The 22,596-nt window shown below is 44.8% G+C and overlaps 2 protein-coding genes and 1 long non-coding RNA gene across 4 annotated transcripts in view; all 3 read left to right on the forward strand.

Moving 5' to 3' along the window:
* Positions 1-6,866, forward strand: part of LOC112256519 (consortin-like) — a 28,557-nt gene extending 21,691 nt beyond the window's left edge. For both annotated transcript variants that reach the window (XM_042325502.1, XM_042325503.1), the window contains exons 10-12: positions 121-872; positions 4,797-4,944; positions 5,982-6,866. In XM_042325502.1, the coding sequence (XP_042181436.1) occupies positions 121-872; positions 4,797-4,944; positions 5,982-6,190 (1,109 nt within the window). In that variant the 3' untranslated portion in view covers positions 6,191-6,866. The remainder of the gene's footprint in view (positions 1-120; positions 873-4,796; positions 4,945-5,981) is intronic.
* Positions 6,867-8,171: 1,305 nt separating this feature from the next.
* LOC121846898 lies at positions 8,172-9,032 on the forward strand. Its single transcript, XR_006083892.1, has 2 exons — positions 8,172-8,438; positions 8,513-9,032. It is a non-coding gene; the product is annotated as an uncharacterized LOC121846898 (long non-coding RNA).
* Positions 9,033-9,395: 363 nt separating this feature from the next.
* The window catches only part of smyd3 (SET and MYND domain containing 3), a 205,245-nt gene continuing 192,044 nt past the window's right edge, over positions 9,396-22,596 (forward strand). Inside the window, exon 1 of the mRNA XM_042325504.1 lies at positions 9,396-9,663. Coding sequence (XP_042181438.1) covers positions 9,503-9,663 — 161 coding nt within the window. The 5' untranslated portion in view covers positions 9,396-9,502. The remainder of the gene's footprint in view (positions 9,664-22,596) is intronic.

The raw sequence follows: 22,596 nt of genomic DNA on the forward strand, positions 1-22,596 counted from the left end.
TTATTGTAACATTTCTTCCCTCTGTATGTCTCTCTCTCTCGCTCTCTTTTTGTGTCTCTGTCTTCCTCTCTGTGTCTCTGTCTTCCTCTCTCTCTGTGTCTCTGTCTCTTGCTCTCCTAGTTCGGTTATTTGAGTGTTTGTTGGGGATGGAGGAGGACCAGAGAGGAACAGACTCCACCCTCTCCCAGAGCATCAACCCAATCAAATCAGCCGGAGCCCTGAAGGACAGCCTCCGCTCCAATGACTGTGCAGCTCTGGGTGTGGCACAGGACTGCAGAGACTCCCAGGGGATTGGGAGGGCTGAATTCACAGACTCTCGGAGCGAGGGAACGGGTCAGCAGACGGAGAGTGAGATGGAACACACCACTCAGGAGGGTTGCACTACGCCGGACCGCCCTACGGATGGGGAAATGAGCCAACCCAAGCATGAGGAGCAGCAGGGAGGAGAGGAAAAACAGGAGGAGGTGGAAGAGGCAGAGGAGGCCTTGGCATTAGAGGAAGAGGAGAAAGAGGAGAAGAGAGATGGTGTTGATTGTTTAAAAGCTCCTCTAGAGGAGATCTCAGCCTTAGCAGTGAAGGAGCAGCTCACACTGGAGGAGGCCCAGCTGCGCGAGGAGGCCCAGCTGCGCGAGGAGGCCCAGCTGCGCGAGGAGGCCCAGCTGCGCGAGGAGGCCCAGCTGCGCGAGGAGGCCCAGCTGCGCGAGGAGGCCCAGCTGCGCGAGGAGGCCCAGCTGCGCGAGGAGGCCCAGCTGCGCGAGGAGGCCCAGCTGCGTGAGGAGGAGTATGATATGTTTGGAGTGGACATGGTGGAGACTATCAGAGACCGGGTGGCTTCTCTGGACGACCTGGCCAAACGCATTACAGTGGAGGAGGTGAGTGGGAGAGACTGTGTGTGGACTGAAGTTTTATGACACACACACAAAGACACGTTGACACTTACAGAGAGATGTAATTGCACAGTTTTGGTACATATTGCAGTTCGGTGCATATTGCAGTCACAGTTCGGTTTCGGTATAGCTGGAAAATGAAATGCCATTCAGAATGTTCAGCATTCACAATGTTCCTTGCATTGCCTGTTGTGATTGGATATTTATGTTGGGCCTTTCAAGTTTCTACTCTGATGCTGCGATTGTAACCATCTGGGAGGTTGGAATTTACCAGTTGTGAAGTCATAAATACCAGTTGGATACATTTATGTGATTTCAATTGTTGAGAAACACTGATTAGCTAATGGCCAACCAGCTGTCAACCTTGTAAACACATTCTAGAGTTCAAAAAGCACTTTAATATATTGCTTATTATAAGTACTGTTTTGTTACATTTAACTGATGAAAGTGCTGTTATAGAAACCATTTTCTTCGTAGGTGACCTCAGTAATCAACATCGGCGCTCAAGGATGATAGACGAGTTTCCTACTAGTAATTACCAGTTTAAGGGGCCGTACGAGTGGATCTCTCCCAGTCGTATGTGGTAAATTCACACTTCTCGCTTGGTTACGAACGCACCATGAGTGTGTCAATGGCACGGGACATCTCTCACTCTGGGAAAATGGGATGGGCTGTCACTGTTAAGTAAGCGCAACACAAGGTGCATTGGCCAATTAATTGAAAACTTCTGCTTTTGTTTTGCTTATATAGAGCGGGTTCTACCCGTTTCCTGAAATCGGTGGAAGAGGGAATTTCTTAACGTGGCTCAAGCACTTTCACAAAGTGCTGAAACACCCTGTTCTCAACCACAGAGAATGGGGCGCATATCGGGAGCTATAAGCATACCTTGATTGGGAGTCCCGTAGGGCGGTGCACAATTGGCCCAGCGTCGTCCGGGTTTGGCCCGGGGTAGGCCTTCATTGTAAATAAGAATTTGTTCTTAACTGACTTGCCCAGTTAAATAAAAGGTTAAATAAAATAAAAATAATAATAAACCAAAAACTATAAACAAATTAGGGCTGTCCCCATATTTAGATATACCCTATGTTTGAATCAAATCAACTATATGTAGGCTACTTTATCTGATGCTTTAAGCCCTGAAATAAAACTGAAGACACACAAATGACCAAATAGGGAGCCAGAGATCAATATAACCAGAAGAGTCAAACCTGCTTCCCCCCTTCCCGCTGCCAACTGCTGCTGGCCTTTGCAGATTCTGACACCTTATGATTTTCACATGCACATAAGTCTACATTTATAAGCCTACATTTATAAGCCTATATTTACAAGCCTACATTTACAAGCCTACATTTATAAGCCTACATTTACAAGCCTACATTTGTGTAAGCGTCAGTAATTAGCAAGCAGACAATGTTAGGTCATAATTAGCCCTTGGATGCCAAATATGGAGCTGGGTGTGTGTGGGGAGAGAGAGGTGTGCGTGTTTCAGTGTAGGTGTGTAATAGATTGCGTATGTTTCTGGCGAGGGAGAGGAACGAGGCCGTCGTCGAGTCACACTGAGGGTAAGGAGGGGGTGGGTGCACGCGATTCACAAGCCTACATCGTCGAGTCACACTGAGGGTAAGGAGGGGGTGGGTGCACGCGATTCACAAGCCTACATCGTCGAGTCACACTGAGGGTAAGGAGGGGGTGGGTGCACGCGATTCACAAGCCTACATCGTCGAGTCACACTGAGGGTAAGGAGGGGGTGGGTGCACGCGATTCACAAGCCTACATCGTCGAGTCACACTGAGGGTAAGGAGGGGGTGGGTGCACGCGATTCACAAGCCTACATCGTCGAGTCACACTGAGGGTAAGGAGGGGGTGGGTGCACGCGATTCACAAGGCTACTTTGGCCATTTAAACCTCTTTGGCGATGCAGTGGCCGTATTGGAATGGGATGCCCACCAGTCAGGTCTGGGCCACTATGACAAACGACTGAAGAGCTCTGTACATAATGGTTTAGGTGAGAGTAGAGTTGATCTCTGTACATTATGGTTTAGGTGAGAGTAGAGTTGATCTCTGTACATTATGGTTTAGGTGAGAGTAGAGTTGATCTCTGTACATAATGGTTTAGGTGAGAGTAGAGTTGATCTCTGTACATAATGGTTTAGGTGAGAGTAGAGTTGATCTCTGTACATAATGGTTTAGGTGAGAGTAGAGTTGATCTCTGTACATTATGGTTTAGGTGAGAGTAGAGTTGATCTCTGTACATTATGGTTTAGGTGAGAGTAGAGTTGATCTCTGTACATTATGGTTTAGGTGAGAGTAGAGTTGATCTCTGTACATTATGGTTTAGGTGAGAGTAGAGTTGATCTCTGTACATAATGGTTTAGGTGAGAGTAGAGTTGATCTCTGTACATTATGGTTTAGGTGAGAGTAGAGTTGATCTCTGTACATTATGGTTTAGGTGAGAGTAGAGTTGATCTCTGTACATAATGGTTTAGGTGAGAGTAGAGTTGATCTCTGAACAGCTACAATAATAACCTCATTAAAACTGGAGGGGCTTTTTATCGTTCTCTTCTTCTCTCTCTCTCTCATATTTATATGCCATTTAGCAGACGCTTTTATCCAAAGCGACTTACGGTCATGCGTGCATACATTTTTACCTACTGTTTTCACCTCTCTCCCTCTCTCTTCTGTCAGGCCTGACAAGAGTGTGACTGAAGGGTGAAACCGATCAAGCGAATGTTGTGAACCTGAGCCTCTCTAGCTGATTGTTCAGAAAGGAGGTGATGTCACCAGGTGACGTCACTGGATGAGATGATATGATGGCATCAGCCGATGTCACTTGATAAGATGACACCAGCGGTCACCAGCACATAAGACATAGGGCGTGGTCAAGCGGATCTACTTTGTCTAGTCGGTGACCATCGTTGGTAATCTGCCCTTCAAAGTGTGTTATGAGGATAATAATTGTCTGACTTGCGCGTACACGTCGACTGCGTGAACTTTACACGAACCATGAGATCAAAGGTCATGCAGTTTTTTTGATGAAGTCGCCTTCAAGTCGCTGTAGTTGTTTCTCAATTCCAAAGCTACAAATGAAAGTGATATGAGACCTCTCTCTAACCAATTAATTGTTCACACTTAATGTTTTCAGTTTGTGAGTGTGTGATATAGGGGTATAGAAAATTGTATTTCTACATTTATTCAGAAAATCTTTTATGAACAATAGCAGCTATGTTGACACTGCCATGTTGATCTGAGACTTACTGTTGGAAAACCACTACAGAGTCCGACTTTCGGCTGTCACATATGCGCCTCCGTCGACTTCACTCGCCGACTTTCGTCTGCAGTCGGCTTCGTCTGCAGTCGGCTTCGTCTGCAGTCGGCTTCGTCTGCAGTCGGCTTCGTCGGCTTCGTCTGCAGTCGGCTTCGTCGGCTTCGTCTGCAGTCGGCCTCGTCTGCAGTCGGCCTCGTCTGCAGTCGGCCTCGTCTGCAGTCGGCCTCGTCTGCAGTCGGCCTCGTCTGCAGTCGGCCTCGTCTGCAGTCGGCCTCGTCTGCAGTCGGCCTCGTCTGCAGTCGGCCTCGTCTGCAGTCGGCCTCGTCTGCAGTCGGCCTCGTCTGCAGTCGGCCTCGTCTGCAGTCGGCCTCGTCTGCAGTCGGCCTCGTCTGCAGTCGGCTTACAACTCAAACACCCAGTTTCTCAGAGGTTTGAGGTTGACATGAGAGGGCAGTGTACGCTGACACCTAGTGGGGATACTATGTCTATTACTGCCTGTGTGTGTGTGTGTGTGTACTGCATGGTGTACTGTATGTGTGTGTATTGATATATATGTAATGTGTATGTGTCTATTGTGTACAGTATGTGCATGTTAATCAGTTGACCTGGCCCTGACCTTTTGACCATGTCCCGCTGACCTCCAGATGACCCCTGTCCCTGGCCTTGTGTCCATCCTAAAGAGGAGGAGTGTGTGTGTGGAGGATGTGTGTGTGGCTCCCTTCTCGGCCCCACTCAAACACCCTGCTAAACGCAGGGTCCGTTTCAAAGTACCTGACGACGGCTTTGACCACGGTAAGTGTGTGTGTGTGTGTGTGTGAGTGAGTATATGTATACCCAACACAATGGTTATGATCAATTGCATGTGTATGTTTGTGCACATACAGTATTATACTGCTATGTGTGTCTGTCTGCATTCTTACCATGTCACCCTCTGTCCTCTCCCCTCTGTCCTCTGTCCTCTCCCTTCTCCCCTCTGTCCTCTCCCTTCTTCCCTCTGTCCTCTCCCTTCTTCCCTCTGTCCTCTCCCTTCTTCCCTCTGTCCTCTCCCTTCTTCCCTCTGTCCTCTCCCCTCTGTCCTCTCCCCTCTGTCCTTCTTCCCCTCTCCCTTCTTCCCTCTGTCCTCTTCCCCCTGTCCTCTCCCTTCTCCCCTCTGTCCTCTCCCTTCTCCCCTCTGTCCTCTCCCTTCTCCCCTCTGTCCTCTCCCTTCTCCTCTCTGTCCTCTTCTTCCCTCTGTCCTCTTCCCTCTGTCCTCTTCCCTCTGTCCTCTCCCCTCTCCCCTCTCCCCTCTGTCCTCTGTCCTCTGTCCTCTGTCCTCTCCCCTCTGTCCTCTCCCCTCTCCCCTCTGTCCTCTCCCCTCTCCCCTCTGTCCTCTCCCCTCGCCCCTCTGTCCTCTCCCCTCGCCCCTCTCTTCTCCCCTCCCCCTCTCCCTTCTTCCCTCTGTCCTCTCCCCTCTCCCCTCTCCCCTCTGTCCTCTCCCCTCTGTCCTCTCCCCTCTGTCCTCTCCCCTCTGTCCTCTCCCCTCTGTCCTCTCCCCTCTGTCCTCTCCCCTCTGTCCTCTCCCCTCTGTCCTCTGTCCTCTCCCTCTCCCCTCTCCCTTCTCCCCTCTCCCCTCTCCCCTCTCCCCTCTCCCCTCTCCCCTCTCCCCTCTGTCCTCTGTCCTCTGTCCTCTGTCCTCTCCCTCTCCCCCTCTCCCCTCTCCCCTCTCCCTCTCTCCTCTCCCCTCTCCTCCTCTCCCCTCTCCCCTCTCTCTTCTCCAGACAAGAAACATTTCAATGAAGGTCAGATAAAATAGAATAAACATCTAAACGTGTTTCCTTTCCCTCCTGCAGACGAGGTGGGCGGAGACTCCTGCCTGCTCCTCTTCCTGCTTTGCCTGGTCACCGTGGTGATCAGCCTGGGAGGCACCGCCCTCTACTGTGCCCTGGGCGACGCCCAGTCCACTGTCTGCACCGACTTCTCCCGTAACGCTGACTTCTACCTCGCACAGCTGCATCGTGGGATGGATCAGCTCCAAAACTGGCTAACCCCCGCGTCTTAGCTGACCCCCAAGAGGAGAGGAGAGGAGAAGAGAGGGGGAGGAGAAGAGAAATAGGGGGAGGGGAGGAAGGAAAGGAGAGGGGGAGAAGAGGGGACAGAGGAGGAAAACTCCCTCGTTTTGCAGAGTGGATACTCGCCTCTCTTTATCTCCTGCCCTGTTTTAATCTCTCTCTCTTTCTCTCTCTCTCTCTCTGTCAGTCTTTCTGTCTTTACTGGCTGGCCAGTTAGTGTGTTTGTGTGGCGGGAGAGAGTGATTGAACGATGTGTGTGTCTGTGTGGTACTGGTAGGCTGCATCCACACTAAAAGTTCCCTAAAACATCTGCAGTGCTGCCTGGTAGAACTAGTAGGACTGACCTAGGACCTGTAGTATACTGGACTACCCATAGACGTCAAATGTACACTACTGGACATGGACTGACTCGAAGTCAGCCCAGCGGAATGAATAATATTCATTACCACTGACCTTGAACCTGCTCACTACTACATGGACCTGTCCTCTGGGTCCTTCAGGCATGGACAGAACTGCTCACCTGCGCAGACAGGAAGTGCTTGTGTAGCCATTTCAGAAACCGGCACAGCTCTTTGTTTACTGCCGCCATTTTTAATCTCATCTACACCTCAAAAATATGAACAATTCTGCTGTGGTCAGAAACATTAAATAATGTCTTTAAAATAATCTTCTAATAATGAATGTTTTGTTGTAATGAAACAGATGTGACTTTCCTTTAGGTTCCTCACTATTGACTATTTTTATGTTGTAGGGTGTTTCTTTGGGCTGAGGATAGAAGTTTCCCCGAATCACAGATCTAAGATCATATCTTAACCGCATCCTCAACCAGGAGGGGGATGAAATATCTGACCCTGTATCCAGTGGATAGGGGAATCTGCTACCCCTTCTGTTTATTGGGCTGTTTTGGGGTACAGATAGTTCAGCCTGATTGTAGCGTTGACCCCTTGATGACCTTTAGTGTGTGTCAGACAGAGATATATGCAACACGGACAAGAAAGCAATACATGTCTGTAATCATGTGCGTTAAAGAATGTTATTTTAGTTATTTCGTTCTTAAAAAAAAAAGAAACCCTTTTTCTCCCCAATTTCGTGGTTTCCAATTGGTAGTTACAGTCTTGTTTCATCGCTGCAACTCCCGTACGCTCAGGAGAGGCGAAGACCGAGAGTCCTCTGAAACACGATCCAACCAATGCCCGCTTAACCCGGAGGCCAGCCGCACCAATGTGTCGGAGGAAACACAGTGCACCTGCCGACTGTGTCAGCGTGCACTACACCCGGCCTGCCACGGGAGTCGCTAGTGCGCGATGGGACAAGGACATCCCTGCCGGCCAAACCCTCCCCTAACCCGGACGACGCTGAGGCAATTGTGCGCCGGCTGCGACAGAGCCTGGACTCGAACCCAGAATCTCTAGAGGCACAGCTAGCACTGCAGTGCCTTAGACCACTGCACCACTCCGGAGGGCTGCTCAGGCATGTCTATATATTTATCTTTATTGTCAAATAATTATGGGCATCATCGTGGGATTGTCATGATCAGTCTTACTACAGTTCATCACCTCCTGCGATCAAAGGACTCAATTGATTTTTTTTTTACATGTACATTTTTTATTTGTGCTTTTTTTCTTCTATTTTGGACTTCTAGTCTATTTAATCAATGAGCTGTTACATATTTTTTTGTGACAGTTGGTGGAAATGCACAAAGTCAGCGTGTCTTTAGTTTCGTTAGGAAAAGTTCTGTAGACGTGGATGATTTGATGGCGCAGGCTGGGAAGTGACTCTCAGGCTACATCCCAAATGTCAAGTGCCTTCCTCTCCTTGTCTACTCTCCTTCCACTCCTCCCGTTTCTCACCTACTCTCCTTCCTCTCATCGTCTACTCTCCTCCCTCTCATCGTCTACTCTCCTCCCTCTCCTCGTCTACTCTCCTCCCACTCCCCGTTGACCCTCCTCCTTCTCCTTGTCTACTCTCCTCCTTCTCCTTGTCTACTCTCCTCCCTCTCCTTGTCTACTCTCCTCCCTCTCCTCGTCTACTCCCTCTCCTCGTCTACTCTCCTCCCACTCCCCGTTGACCCTCCTCCCTCACCTCGTTTACTCTGATCTGAAAACACAAGACCGGTGAAACCAACAGCAAAATATAATCATATTCAGATCTGTTGTAAAATGCACAATAAACTGTAGATTCATTAATTAGCTTGGAAGAATGCCAGGAGATTGACTTTAGTCTCTTGTACTTTCATAGGTGTGCAGATGGAGTGGAGACGAGGACAGGAAGCCACTGTAGACTATTGAGATGCAGCCTTGTTTAGTTCATAGGTGTGCAGATGGAGTGGAGACGAGGACAGGAAGCCACTGTAGACTATTGAGATGCAGCCTTGTTTAGTTCATAGGTGTGCAGATGGAGGGGGGGACGAGAACAGGAAGCTACTGTAGACTATTGAGATGCAGCCTTGTTTAGTTCATAGGTGTGCAGATGGAGTGGAGACGAGGACAGGAAGCCACAGTAGACTATTGAGATGCAGCCTTGTTTTAATTTAAATGTTATTTTCACTCGTCCTCTGGCTGGTTCAGATGACTATCTTACTTTTGGAATCTGAAGTATTTATATATCTGCACAATGTGGGGGGAGAGAAAACAAACGATCAAATCTAATCTTTATGTGCATGTCTTTTTCTGTTGTTTCTCTAGTTTTGGCTTGTTGTGGGTATCGTAGATTCATTTTTTCATGTTTGTCATCGTGGTTTAGATCTGTCTTTACAGTCTGGAGGGATTACTGTGTGGTGGGTACTTTTAAACACCTGTTTCTCTCTGATAATAATAAACCTTATTGTGGGGACTGGTCTGACAATTGTATACTGTTATAAAGTTCCATTAAGTCAGTCATACAGCTGTTAAGTTGTTAATCATTCACAATAGTCTGATAAACCCAGACACAAAACACTTCTTTCTGAACGACACTCTTTTAGGGGACAGCCACTAGAGGCAGCCTTGAACAGCTGCACCGCAGTTGCGCAGACAAATAACGTTTTAGGCGAAACCAATTATTGGTCTCAGTTTGGTGAAAGTGATACGAGAAATGTGTGTGTGTGTGTATGTATATATATATATATATATATATATATATGTATTTTTCATTTACAGTCAAACAGGCGAAAACACCCAGCTTCTAAGCAGACCGGAACTAAGACCATTTTTCAATGGTAAACGGCATGAGTAAGACATCTTAATTTATCCACCATCTTTGGTCTGACGGCCATTGCGGATGTAAACACAATTTCCCCAGTTCCACATGCGTGCGAGATCGGGATGGCGTCAAAGTTCGAACGTTTTGCCTCGGCAGGGAAAGGGAATGGTTTACGAGCAACACACGAAATACACGCAGGTGAACTCCTGTATACGGCGGAACCTCTAGCATACTGCGTGTCCAACACATGCGCCAAATACTTCTGTCACAGCTGCTTCTCACGGTAAGCGCTGTTGACCTTTTCGTTCTGATTTGAGACTTATCTAAAGTACGTTTTTGCGTACTTTAACTGACCTTCTACCTGTGCCTACGTACAATTTCGTCGTTATTGCTTTCTGGACCCTTGTTGGTCGGGTTGTTGTCAGATACTGCTATATAACTAACAGATAGCTAGCTAAATGCCTTTTTTTTAGCTCACTAACACAGCCATAAACTGCTCTTATTATTAATTTCCAACGAAACGGAGTGTAGAATCAACTACAACAGTACAAAAACGTTGATACACGTGAGCTTTGCTGATGTACTCAAACTGGACGCTAGATGGCAGTGTTGCTTTTCCATTTACTTCAGCTCTATACAATCTTTGTGTATCGGAATCTATTGTAGCAGTAGGCTATGAGATGAGCACTCAGGAACATTCAATGTCATCTTGGTAAGCAATTCCGGTGTCTATTTGGCTTTGTGTTTTAGATTATTGTCCTGTTGAAAGGTGAATTTGTCTCCCAGTGTCTGTTGGGAAAGAAGACTGAACCAAGTTTTCCTCTAGGATTTTGCCTGTGATCGGCGCTATTCCATTTCTTTTCCTTTTCCTAGTCCTTGCCGATGACGAGCATACCCATAACATGATGCACCTACCACCATGCTTGAAAACATGAAGAGTGGTACTCAGTAATGTGTTGTGTTGGTTTTGCCCCAAACATAACACTTTCTATTCAGGACATAAAGTTAATTTCTTTGCTGTTTTTTTGCAGTTTTACTTTAGTGACATATTGCAAACAGGATGCGTGTTTTGGAATATTTATATTCTGTACAAGCTTCCTTCTTTTCACTCTGTCAATTAGGTTACTATTGTGGAGTAACTACAATGTGGTTGATCCATCCTCAGTTTTCTCCTATCACAGCCATTAAACTCTGTAATTGTTTTAAAGTCACCATTGGCCTCATGGTTAAATCCCTGAGTGGTTTCTATCCTCTCTGGCAACTGAGTTAGGAAGGCTGTATTTTTGTAGTGACTGGGTGTGTTGATACACCATCCAAAGTGTAATTAATAACTACACTATGCTCAAAGGGATATTTAGTGTCTTTTATTTTTTTACCCATCTACCAATAGGTGCCCTTAATTTGCGGACCATTGGAAAACCTCCGTGGTCTTTGTGGTTGAATATGTGGTTGAATTTCACTGCTCAGCTGGGGGATCTTGCAAATAATACATTAGGCCTACTGTTACAGTGCCTGTGCTCATCAACATGTTTTTTTAAAGGAAAAGTGAAATGACTCACAGCTCAAATAATATGAAACAACTCCCTGACATCGGACATGATACACATTTTAACAGCACAACAAAATGGATAAGCCTTTTCATTTGTACATCAGTGGTGCAACTATGTCTTTCTAACTGCACAGAACTAAAGCTGTGGCGTGCAGGAGAGAAGCAAAACTTTCCAGTGGGCAAAATCCTTTATCTTGAGGTTACGGAAGAGGGGTTGTAAAAATGCAATCTGTTAATTATTATGTCATATACAGTACCAGTCAAAAGTTTGGAGACAAACTCATTCCAGGGTTTTTTTTTTTTTTACTATTTTCTACATTGTTGAATAATAGTGAAGATATACAAATATATTTTAGAAGATAGCCCTATTTGGTAAAAACCAAGTCCATATTATGGCAAAAACAAAGAGAAACAACAGTCCATCATTACTTTAAGACATGAAGGTCAATTAATCTGGAACATTTCAAGACCTTTGAAAGTTTCTTTAAGTGCAGTTGCAAAAACCATCAAGGGCTATGATGAAACTGGCTTTCATGAGGACCGCCACAGGAAAGGAAGACCCAGAGACCTCTGCTGCAGATGATAAGTTCATTAGAGTTATCAACCTCAGAAATGGCAGCCTAAATAAATGCTTCAGAGATCAAGTAACAGACACATCTCAACATCAACTGGTCAGAGGAGACTGCGTGAATCAGGCCTTCATGGTCGAATTGCTGCAAAGAAACCACTTCTAAAGGACACCAATAAGAAGAGACTTGCTTGGGCCACGAAACATGAGCAATGGACATTAGACCAGTGGAAATCAGTCCTTTGGTCTGATGAGATCAAAATATTTCGAATCATTAAAAAGGACAAATTATCCAATGGATCATAATACTTTGTAAGTGGGGCTGCAGCTTCTCCATTTGCAACATTGCTCAGGCAATGTGTGTGTGTTATTGACATGTTTATGGGGTCTTATTGATGTTGTTAGCTGCTTAACACTGAACACCTCACTTTAAGAAATGACTTTACCCCAGCATTCAGTTACACACTCACTCACTCACTCACTCACTCACAGCAAGTGTGTGTCTGAAATGATGAGCCACTGACCTGAGAGCAAAGTGGTTATTATGCTCACATCCACAACGGAATGCAGGCGGAAATGTTTGAGAACCAAAACAAAAGCTTGTCTAAGCCGACCCCTGACCCCTCTGCTCATCATGACATCATCACCCCCCACCTCCATTCTGTCTGCTCCATCTATTAGATACTGCTAGTCCAAAAGAGAGAGAGTGTGTGTCCAGATGGCATAGAGATGAACAAACAGGAAAACCCATATATATATATATATATATATATATATATATATATAATATATATACCCATAATATTCATCCCCCTTAGTGTAGAAAAGTCTATAGGTATTTTCATTGAAATATTTTCCTGCCTACGTGTTTGGTTCAGTCATATTTTATTGGACATCTCTGGCCTTTTAAGAGCTTTCACCCTTTATGTTGACAGATCTCATATTCAACATTTTCACTGAGATACGTACCTTCTCTCTGTAAGCGGGCGGACGTGGGTGTGAATTATAGGAAGGAAAAGGGGGGTGATAATTTAAAAAAGAAATCACCTGAAACGGTGATTTATAGTTGTCAGAACCTGGTAATATGTAATATGTGGGTGGGACATAAACCTAAACTTCAATGGCTAATTTCTCTGAATATGGGAAAATAACATAACTAAATTCACTGGGAATTCATTACATAGAATGAAGAAACAATACCCTAAGCCGCAGCGCCATATTACTTGTCAAACAGGCAACTGATACTAAACTCAGCAAAAAACTGTGTTTATTTTCAGCAAACTTAACATGTGTAAATATTTGTATGAAGATAAGATTCAACAACTGAGACATAAACTGAACAAGTTCCACAGACATGTGACTAACAGAAATGGAATAATGTGTCCCTGAACAAAGGGGGGGGGGGTCAAAATCAAAAGTAACAGTCAGTGTCTGGTGTGGCCACCAGCTGCATTAAGTACTGCAGTGCATCTCCTCATGGACTGCACCAGATTTGCCAGTTGTTGCTGTGAGATGTTACCCCACTTTTCTACCAAGGCACCTGCAAGTTCCCGGACATTTCTGGGGAGGAATAGCCCTAGCCCTCACCCTCCGATCCAACAGGTCCCAGACTTGCTCAATGGGATTGCGATCCGGGCTCTTCGCTGGCCATGGCAGAACACTGACATTTCTGTCTTTCAGGAAATCACGTACAGAACGAGCAGTATGGCTGGTGGCATTGTCATGCTGGAGGGTCATGTTTGTTTATTTATTTTAATTTAATTTTACCTTTATTTAACCAGGTAGGCAAGTTGAGAACAAGTTCTCATTTACAATTGCGACCTGGCCAAGATAAAGCAAAGCAGTTCGACAGATACAACGACACAGAGTTACACATGGAGTAAAACAAACATACAGTCAATAATACAGTATAAACAAGTCTATATACAATGTGAGCAAATGAGGTGAGAAGGGAGGTAAAGGCAAAAAAGGCCATGGTGGCAAAGTAAATACAATATAGCAAGTAAAACACTGGAATGGTAGTTTTGCAATGGAAGAATGTGCAAAGTAGAAATAAAAATAATCGGGTGCAAAGGAGCAAAATAAATAAATAAATTAAAATGAAATACAGTTGGGAAAGAGGTAGTTGTTTGGGCTAAATTATAGGTGGGCTATGTACAGGTGCAGTAATCTGTGAGCTGCTCTGACAGTTGGTGCTTAAAGCTAGTGAGGGAGATAAGTGTTTCCAGTTTCAGAGATTTTTGTAGTTCGTTCCAGTCATTGGCAGCAGAGAACTGGAAGGAGAGGCGGCCAAAGAAAGAATTGGTTTTGGGGGTGACTAGAGAGATCTACCTGCTGGAGCGTGTGCTACAGGTGGGAGATGCTATGGTGACCAGCGAGCTGAGATAAGGGGGACTTTACCTAGCAGGGTCTTGTAGATGACATGGAGCCAGTGGATTTGGCGACGAGTATGAAGCGAGGGCCAGCCAACGAGAGCGTACAGGTCGCAATGGTGGGTAGTATATGGGGCTTTGGTGACAAAACGGATTGCACTGTGATAGACTGCATCCAATTTGTTGAGTAGGGTATTGGAGGCTATTTTGTAAATGACATCGCCAAAGTCGAGGATTGGTAGGATGGTCAGTTTTACAAGGGTATGTTTGGCAGCATGAGTGAAGGATGCTTTGTTGCGAAATAGGAAGCCAATTCTAGATTTAACTTTGGATTGGAGATGTTTGATATGGGTCTGGAAGGAGAGTTTACAGTCTAACCAGACACCTAAGTCAGGATGAGCCTGCAGGAAGGGTACCACATGAGGGTGGAGGATGTCTTCCCTGTAACGAACAGCGTTGAGATTGCCTGCAATGACAACAAGCTCAATCCAATGATGCTGTGACACACCGCCCCAGACCATGATGGACCCTCCACCTCCAAATCAATCCCGCTCCAGAGTACAGGCCTCAGTGTAACGCTCATTCCTTCGATGACAAACGCGAATCCGACCATCACCCCTGGTTAGACAAAACCGCGACCCGTCAGTGAAGAGCACTTTTTGCCAGTCCTGTCTGGTCCAGCGACGGTGTGTTTGTGCCCATAAGCGATGTTGTTGCCGGTGATGTCTGGTGAGGACCTGCCTTACAACAGGCCTACAAGCCCTCAGTCTAGCCTCTCTCAGCCTATTGCGGACAGCCTGCACACTGATGGACAACTCGAGCAGATGTTGTTGCTGTTTCTGTTTCTGTTTTTGCAGAGTTTATATACTTGTTGGGGTGGGATTGGCCTAGGGGTTTGGGTGTGGCTTTTGACTATTTCATTGGATTCCTCATGTCTTACTCATTGTTTGAAAAAGTTTGGTCCAAATCGGATGTTAGTTACTATATTATATAAATCCTATAAATTTAAAATTGGCAATTTGGGTGCATTCAATTAGCTTAATTTCTTAGAGATCAAATCATATTACAACCAAAATAATGTTGCTCTAATGCTAATTTTATCTGTTTTTACTAACAGAAACAATTTCGGAACAATCTGAGATGGTGGGTGTAAATCCTCTTTTATTGTGCTTTTTGATGTGGAATGACCCATATGCTCAAGCTCTTGTCGCACACTATGCACTCCGATAAACCTACTACCTGTCTGTCTCTCTTAGCTTCTACACACAGTGATCTACATAGCCTACTATACACCAGTGCTGCTTGACCCCCCCTGTTTTGTACCAGGTATTTCTATTTACTAGGTTAGGCCTATCTGAAGTACTTTACACTATGTTTCAGACACCCCAACACCCAACCCCTCCTCTGTCCAACATGTTCTCCATTACTGTCCCAAAAGGATCTGTAGTCGTGGAGTTATAGTGTGTGAGTGTGAGGATGGTGTCAGCTTGCGTGACCAGTAAACCCCCCGAGACTCTTATCTTCCTAAGTAAAGGCCTATGTGCAAGCGTGTGTCTGGGATTTAAACTAGCCAGAGGGGCGTTTTTAAAGGAATTAAAGCCACATCAAAGCTGGAGGTAATTGCTGCCTGGCTGATCTCTCTCTCTGCTGTTTGTTTTTAATGAGAGCTAATCGCTAGGGGTGCAGTTGACACACACACACACACACACACACACTCCACACAGCATTGTCTTGCTAGCCACAGGTCAACAAACAAACAAATCATTTGCAGTTCCTCCAGTCACAGGAGAGAAGAGGGAGGGGGGATAGAAGGAGAGAAAGTGGGTGTGTGTGTTTATGATCATAGTGATTGGTATGTCTGACAGTTCAAAGGGATTGTTTAGCTGTGTTATCAGTGGTTACTTGTGTGTGATTATTATCAATATGACCTAATGTTAGAATTTAGACCCACAGCAACATCTCCTGGCAGAGACAACGCCTGGCCTAATTACATGCACGCGATTAGGCCAGGCGTTGACTCTGGCAGTAGGTGTTGGTTTAATGTGGGTCTAATTTCTAACTTTGGGTCATATTGATAATAATTGCCAGAACAATGTGATATGGTTTTTGGCTACGCAGGTGTGGAATCGCTCAGGAATAGTTTACTAGAGCAAATTATTCTTCACACGCGCGCCACACAGACCGATTTAATAATCCTCCGAGATGAGGAAAAGAGCTGACTGTATGCAGTCTGTCCTGAAGCATACAAATACCTACTTTAGATAAGAGGGGAAAGATGCAATGTTCACAGAAAATCTCCAACGCAAAGTCGAGATGAGAACAGGGGGATTTGTTGACAGGCTTGTCAGCGTTCCTCTCCATCCTCTTTTCTCTCTCTCTCTCTCTCTGTCTCTGTCTCCCTCCAGGTAAAATCTAATGCCTTCATTCCATCCGAAATACATAGCTAAGTTATTGAATACTTTAGCAACGTCACCTCTCAGATCGGTCAAATGAGTTGTGGTTTTGAGTAGAAAGACATGCCTTTGCAATTAGAATGACTGCAAATGTATGAATACAGTGTGGTGCTAGTTGTTGTTTTGGATAATGTCTAGGCCTATATTATCAGGAGCTATACCATGGCTGTATGACTACGTTGTATGAATAGCAAAGGGATATAGCAGGTAGACCTTTTTCAGTCAGTTCAACAATAAATAGCCAATGTGCCCCGACTCCGTGGCTGGCTATATAGGCCTATGAAACACGCAGAAGAAAATGAAATGAATGTGCCACAAGACAAATTTAAGTGGATTTCAACTCATCGTTACCATTTACATGGGACGTGCTAATTCACTCACATGAAACTCCTCATGCTCTCCCTCATCCGTGAAAAGAAATTTGACCGCAGCCGACCACAGCGCGCCTGTCCTATCAATAGGTCACTAGAAGATGCGTAGAGCCTATCGTTTGTTCTAGCGGGAGAAGGATATACAGACCTTTCTGACTTGCGAATTAAAACTTTTAATTGAAAAGAAGCCTAGTTAATGAAGTGGGAAAGTAGCCGGCTGACAATGAGTCTGTTGTTGCTTATGGAAAACACTGAAAAACACACACACACACACACACACACTGTTCAAAGAGACCACCAGATGAATTAGTCACCACCATTACAATGGCTATTAGGTTTGACTTTTAAATGAGTCAAATTAGAGAGTTAAAACATCCTAAACAACCCACACCCATTCACACGAAACCATGAGCTCAGCACCATAGCATTTAGCGCAACAGCTCTCTTTTACAGCCTGGGTCGATCCGTGTGTGTAAGTAGTAGGGCTTTCCCCATTCCAAAAAATAATCTGACCGAGAGTTGTCTGTTCTTTCGACCCATTGATTGTTTAGAAATTTTGAAACATGTTTTTTTTCTCCATATAGACACACCCTATGTTTGAATAAAATCAATTATATGTAGGCTACTAAGCTTGTCTGGTGCTTTAAGCACTGCTATTAAAAATGAAAACACAACTACTAAATACGAGCCAGAAATCAACATAGTCTACAAGGCGTGAGTCAGACAGGTGTCTCGTGCTTTAAAGTAACAAATACACTACCGTTCAAAAGTTTGGGGTCACAAAGATATGTCCTTGTTTTTTGAAAGAAAATCACCCCAACATTGTCCATTTTAGAATGAATATCAAATTGATCAGAAATACATTGTAGACGTTAATGTTGTAAATGACTATTGTAGCTGGAAATGGCAGAATTTTATGGAATATTGACATAGGCGTACAGATGCCCGTTATCAGCAACTGTCACAGGCTGACCACACCGCTCATGAGCGTTGCAAAATAAGTTTATGAATTTATGTTATTCAATTATTGCACCCACACTGCTCTCGCATGTCAACGAGCGTCTGCATTGTCAAGGGATAAAATAGAAGTCATTCCTATTTCTGACGCAGATCGCGCTGCAAGTCCCGCCTCTCCCATCACCTCATTGGTTTATAGAAGCAGGTGATTGAAAGACGAACTGTGTTGCCGGTTGGTGTAGTAATACTATGAAGGTTTAGATGCCAATCACCATAAAAGTTCAAAGATGAAAAGCCTGGAAGGAGGTGAGATGACTAGAAACGATTTGGTAGACCGTTTTATGTGTGGATTAATTGTCGGAGTAGAAGACCTTGTGCATTTCAGGTAAAACAACAACTCAATGTTTATATCCCAGGACAAATTAGGTAGCAACAGCACGCATGCAGCCGGTTTGGGTTACGTGTCACTCCTGTGTTCCAATAGCACGTTGTGTTAGCTAATCCAATTTTATCGTTTTTAAAATGCTAATTGATCATTAGAAAATTGCGAAAGGGTTATGTTAGCACAGCTGAAAACTGTTGTTCTGATTAAAGAAGCAATAAAACTGGCCTTCTTTAGACTAGTTGAGTATCTGGGGCATCAGCATTTGTGGGTTCGATTACAGGCTCAAAATGGCCAGAAACAAAGAACTTTCTTCTGAAACTCGTCAGTCTTTTCTTGTTCTGAGAAATGAAGGCGAGAAATGTGAGAAATTGCCAAGAAACTGAAGATCTCGTACAACGCTGTGTACTACTCCCTTCACAGAACAGCGCAAACTGGCTCTAACCAGAATAGAAAGAGAAGTGGGAGGCCCCAGTGCACAACTGAGCAAGAGGACAAGTACATTAGAGTGTCTAGTTTGAGAAACAGATGCCTCAAACGTCCTCAACCGGCAGCTTCATTAAATAGTACCCGCAAAACACCAGTCTCAATGTCAACAGTGAAGAGGTGACTCCGGGATACTGGCCTTCTAGGCAGAGTTGCAAAGAAAAAGCCATATCTCAGACTGGCCAATAAAAAGAAAAGATTAAGATGGGCAAAAGAACACAGACCCTGGACAGAGAAAGATTGGAAAAAAAGTCTTGTGGACAGACTAATCTAAGTTTGAGGTGTTCGGATCACAAAGAAGAACATTCGTGAGACGCAGAAAATATGAAAAGATGCTGGAGGAGTGCTTGATACCATCTGTCAAGCATGGTGGAGGCAATGTGATGTTCTGGGGGGTGATTTGATGGTGGTAAAGTGGGAGATTTGTACAGGGTAAAAGAGATCTTGATGGAACGCTATAACTCCATTTTGCAACGCCATGCCATACCCTGTGGACAGCGCTTAATTGGAGCCAATTCCCTCCTACAACAGGACAACGACCAAAAGCACAGCTCCAAACTACGCAATAACTATTTAGGGAAGAAGCAGTCAGCTGGTATTCTGTCTATAATGAAGTGGCCCGCACAGTCACCGGATCTCAACGCTATTGAGCTGTTGTGGGAGCAGCTTCATCGTATGGTCCGTAAGAAATGCCCATCAAGCCAATCCAACTTGTGGGAGGTGCTTCAGGAAGCATGGCGTGAAATCTCTTCAGATTACCTCAACAAATTGACAACTAGAATGCCAAAGATCTCCAAGGCTGTCATTTCTGCAAATGGAGGATTCTTTGACGAAGGCAAAGGACACAATTATTATTTAAATTAAAAATCATTATTTAAAACCTTGTCAATGTCTTCACTATATTTCCTATTCATTTTGCAACTCATTTCATGTATGTTTTCATGGAAAACAAGGACATTTCTAAGTGACCACAACTTTTTAACAGTAGTGTAGATTTGTGATTACTCGATTTAAAAAGATCTTGGTCAACCAAACAATCGACAAATGGGGTCAGCTCTAGTAAGTAGGTGTGTGTGTGTGTGTGTGTGTGTGTGTCATCGATGCCGTGGTAAAGTTTGAGACGTTCAAATAGGTCATGTGATTTTTATTTTAGAATCTAGTCATCTTGATTAGCATCATAGTGACATTATCACTCGGACACCACGGTCTTGTCCGCTATAGCGAAATGGAAAACAAAAATGTGCGTTTATTTAGGCAAGTACCTGTTTCACTGTGTTTGAAAAGTTTATCTTCTGTCGCCATCAAACCTAGAGTTTTCGTGGTATAGAAGGATTGACAATACATTATTTGTTGTGGCCTTAATAATAATCATTTGTGTGTCAAGTAGGGTTGGTCTTTGTCCACATTTTCATACCATCATACCGTTTCTGTACGGTATTACCGGAAGTGCACGCAAGGGACCCTATTTGAGAAGGGGGGGACTATTTAATTTTTTTTTTATACACAAAACATTTTAGTCAACCGGGATCTTGATCCAGGAGGGGATTGAATGTCTCTGCTGTAACCAAGAAGCTTGATCTGGACACTTTTTAAATAGCAAGTTAGCAAACCAAATGTATAGCTGGAACCCTGATCTGGATTCCATTTATTGGACACATCTTAGATTGAATTTATAAGCAGTGGAGTAGCATGTACCCCTGCAGCCTCCGAGTCTTCATCTATCGCTATTTCACAATACCCCGGTAAACGATATCAACTGTACATCGCTCAAGCCTACCGTCCAAAGCGTCTCTTTTCCCAAGACGGCCTCTTCTATCCTGCCGTATCCCTGGTCAGAAGATCAAATGTGGGCTTTGGTCACACAGCAGCTTACATTAGAATGCTCCAGGCATTACAACCTGCTATATACCATCGTAAACCTTGCGCACGCACACAAATGCACACACAGACTTGTCAGATCAGAGGCCTGGAAATGAGAAAATCACTCAGGCACAATGGGCAGCCCGTGGAAAAGGGCCCCGCTAATTACTACCTAACACTGAACCATCGCTATACAGTTTACTGAGGAAATGAATTACCATGCACACACTTCCATCAAAGGACACTTCCATCTTCATTCATCATGTACAGTACCAGTATTCCATCTGATGAGAGTAAGAGAAAGAGAGCGAGAGAGAGAGAGAAAGGTACTTTAATTCTATATTGCTTGTCAACATTTCTTAATAAACTCACTTTAACATAGTCATGAATATTGATTAGGTGCCAGGATACGGATTCTCTCAAGCGGAACGTCATCACCTGCTAAGTCAAATAAAATCCGCTCAGACAAGAGAGGGAGAGAGAGACAGAGAGGGAGACAGAGAGAGAGACAGAGAGAGAGAGGGGGGGGAGAGAGAGAGAGAGGGGGAGAGAGAGAGAGAGACAGAGAGAGAGAGAGAGAGACAGAGAGAGACAGAGAGGGGGGAGAGAGAGGGGGAGAGAGAGAGAGAGAGAGGGGAGAGAGGGGGAGAGAGAGAGAGAGAGAGAGGGGGAGAGAGAGAGAGAGAGAGGGGAGAGGGGGGAGAGAGGGAGAGAGAGAGAGAGAGGGAGGGGGGGGAGAGAGGGGGAGAGAGAGAGAGAGAGAGAGGGGAGAGAGGGGGGGAGAGAGGGAGAGAGGGGAGAGAGGGGGAGAGGAGAGAGAGGGGAGAGAGGGGGGAGAGAGAGGGAGAGAGAGAGAGAGAGAGACGGAGAGAGAGAGAGAGGGAGAGAGAGAGAGAGAGGCAGGGGCTTTTTAAATGTAAATGTAGTCCTTGTGCATATAGTTGAACTATTTCCACAGAACATTTAGCAAAAACACATTTACTTGAAGAACAGTGCAGATATGAAGTTTGGTAACAAAATTACCTAGAGAGAGTTGAATGTCATGAGATGTGGGGGGGGGAGAAAAATTAAGATTTAGATGAGAGGAGAAGATGCACATTTTGGGTACAGACCCCGAAGATGGACATATCTATAGTAGTCCTTGCCTTGGACTGGAGAAAGAGAACATAACACAGATCTAATCGACTCAATAAAATAGGTCTTAATAGGACCAGGCCAATGAATTAACCCAATAACAGCAGTAGTCAATCTGTGTACGGTAATACTGATATTTACAGAGAAAGTAGACTGAGGTCAACAGATTAGTGTGTGTGAGTCTGTCGGGGTGTCTACATGGTATGTGTGAAAGCATACGAGGTCAGTAGAGCAGACTGGATTATTCACACTCACTGTTGATCTGATGGTTCCACATGTATCCCAGCATTCCTTGTGTGTGCGTGCACTGGTTTATTCCACAACCTGTAGCCAGACCCAGTAATTACAGGACTGAGATGAAGGCTCTTTGTTCTCGTGTGTGTGTGTGTTGAGAGAACCCCATGGTTAGTGTAGATGTCCATCTTTCTCTGACTGGCTCTCTTTCTCTCCATAGGATCTCAGAACGATTAGCTATCTGCATGTCCGGCATATCATTAACTGATGCTTCTCGCTCTGTCTCTATTTCTCTGTCATTCTACATCGATAATGTTATTGGTCATCTTTGAACAGAAGCAGTACTGGCCAAGGACGCAGGCACACACACACACACACACACACACACACACACACACACACAAGGTATAAATCCCAGTGTTTGCCAGGTCCTTATCCAGAGGAAGTCCAGTCCAAGCTGTTAAGGGAAAAAGCTCTGAGTGATGTCATTACACAGAGCCTATATCCTGCCCAAGATAAATAGAGATAAAAGTAGTTCAAGTCCTGTAAAAGTTGTGTTGGGGAAAGCGTTCATGGGTGAACTGAATAATAAACAAAGCCATGGCATGAGATAGCCCACTGCTGTATCTGAAACACAACTGGAAGGCTGTAGGTTTTATCATTCAGTTTGATTTACTATGTATCTGATCAGGATACTGGAGAAGTCTCTGGTGTATGTTTCAGCTCCTAGCTTTGACTTGATTCTTCACAAAACCACCACCAGGACAAAAAAAATACAATGATTTTGAGGGTATTTCACAAGATTTAATCTCTAAAATGGTCCTTAGTAGGAAAGATTGTTGACGTCTTT

Source organism: Oncorhynchus tshawytscha, linkage group LG08 (genome assembly GCF_018296145.1).
Source record: "Oncorhynchus tshawytscha isolate Ot180627B linkage group LG08, Otsh_v2.0, whole genome shotgun sequence".
Taxonomy (NCBI): domain Eukaryota; kingdom Metazoa; phylum Chordata; class Actinopteri; order Salmoniformes; family Salmonidae; genus Oncorhynchus; species Oncorhynchus tshawytscha.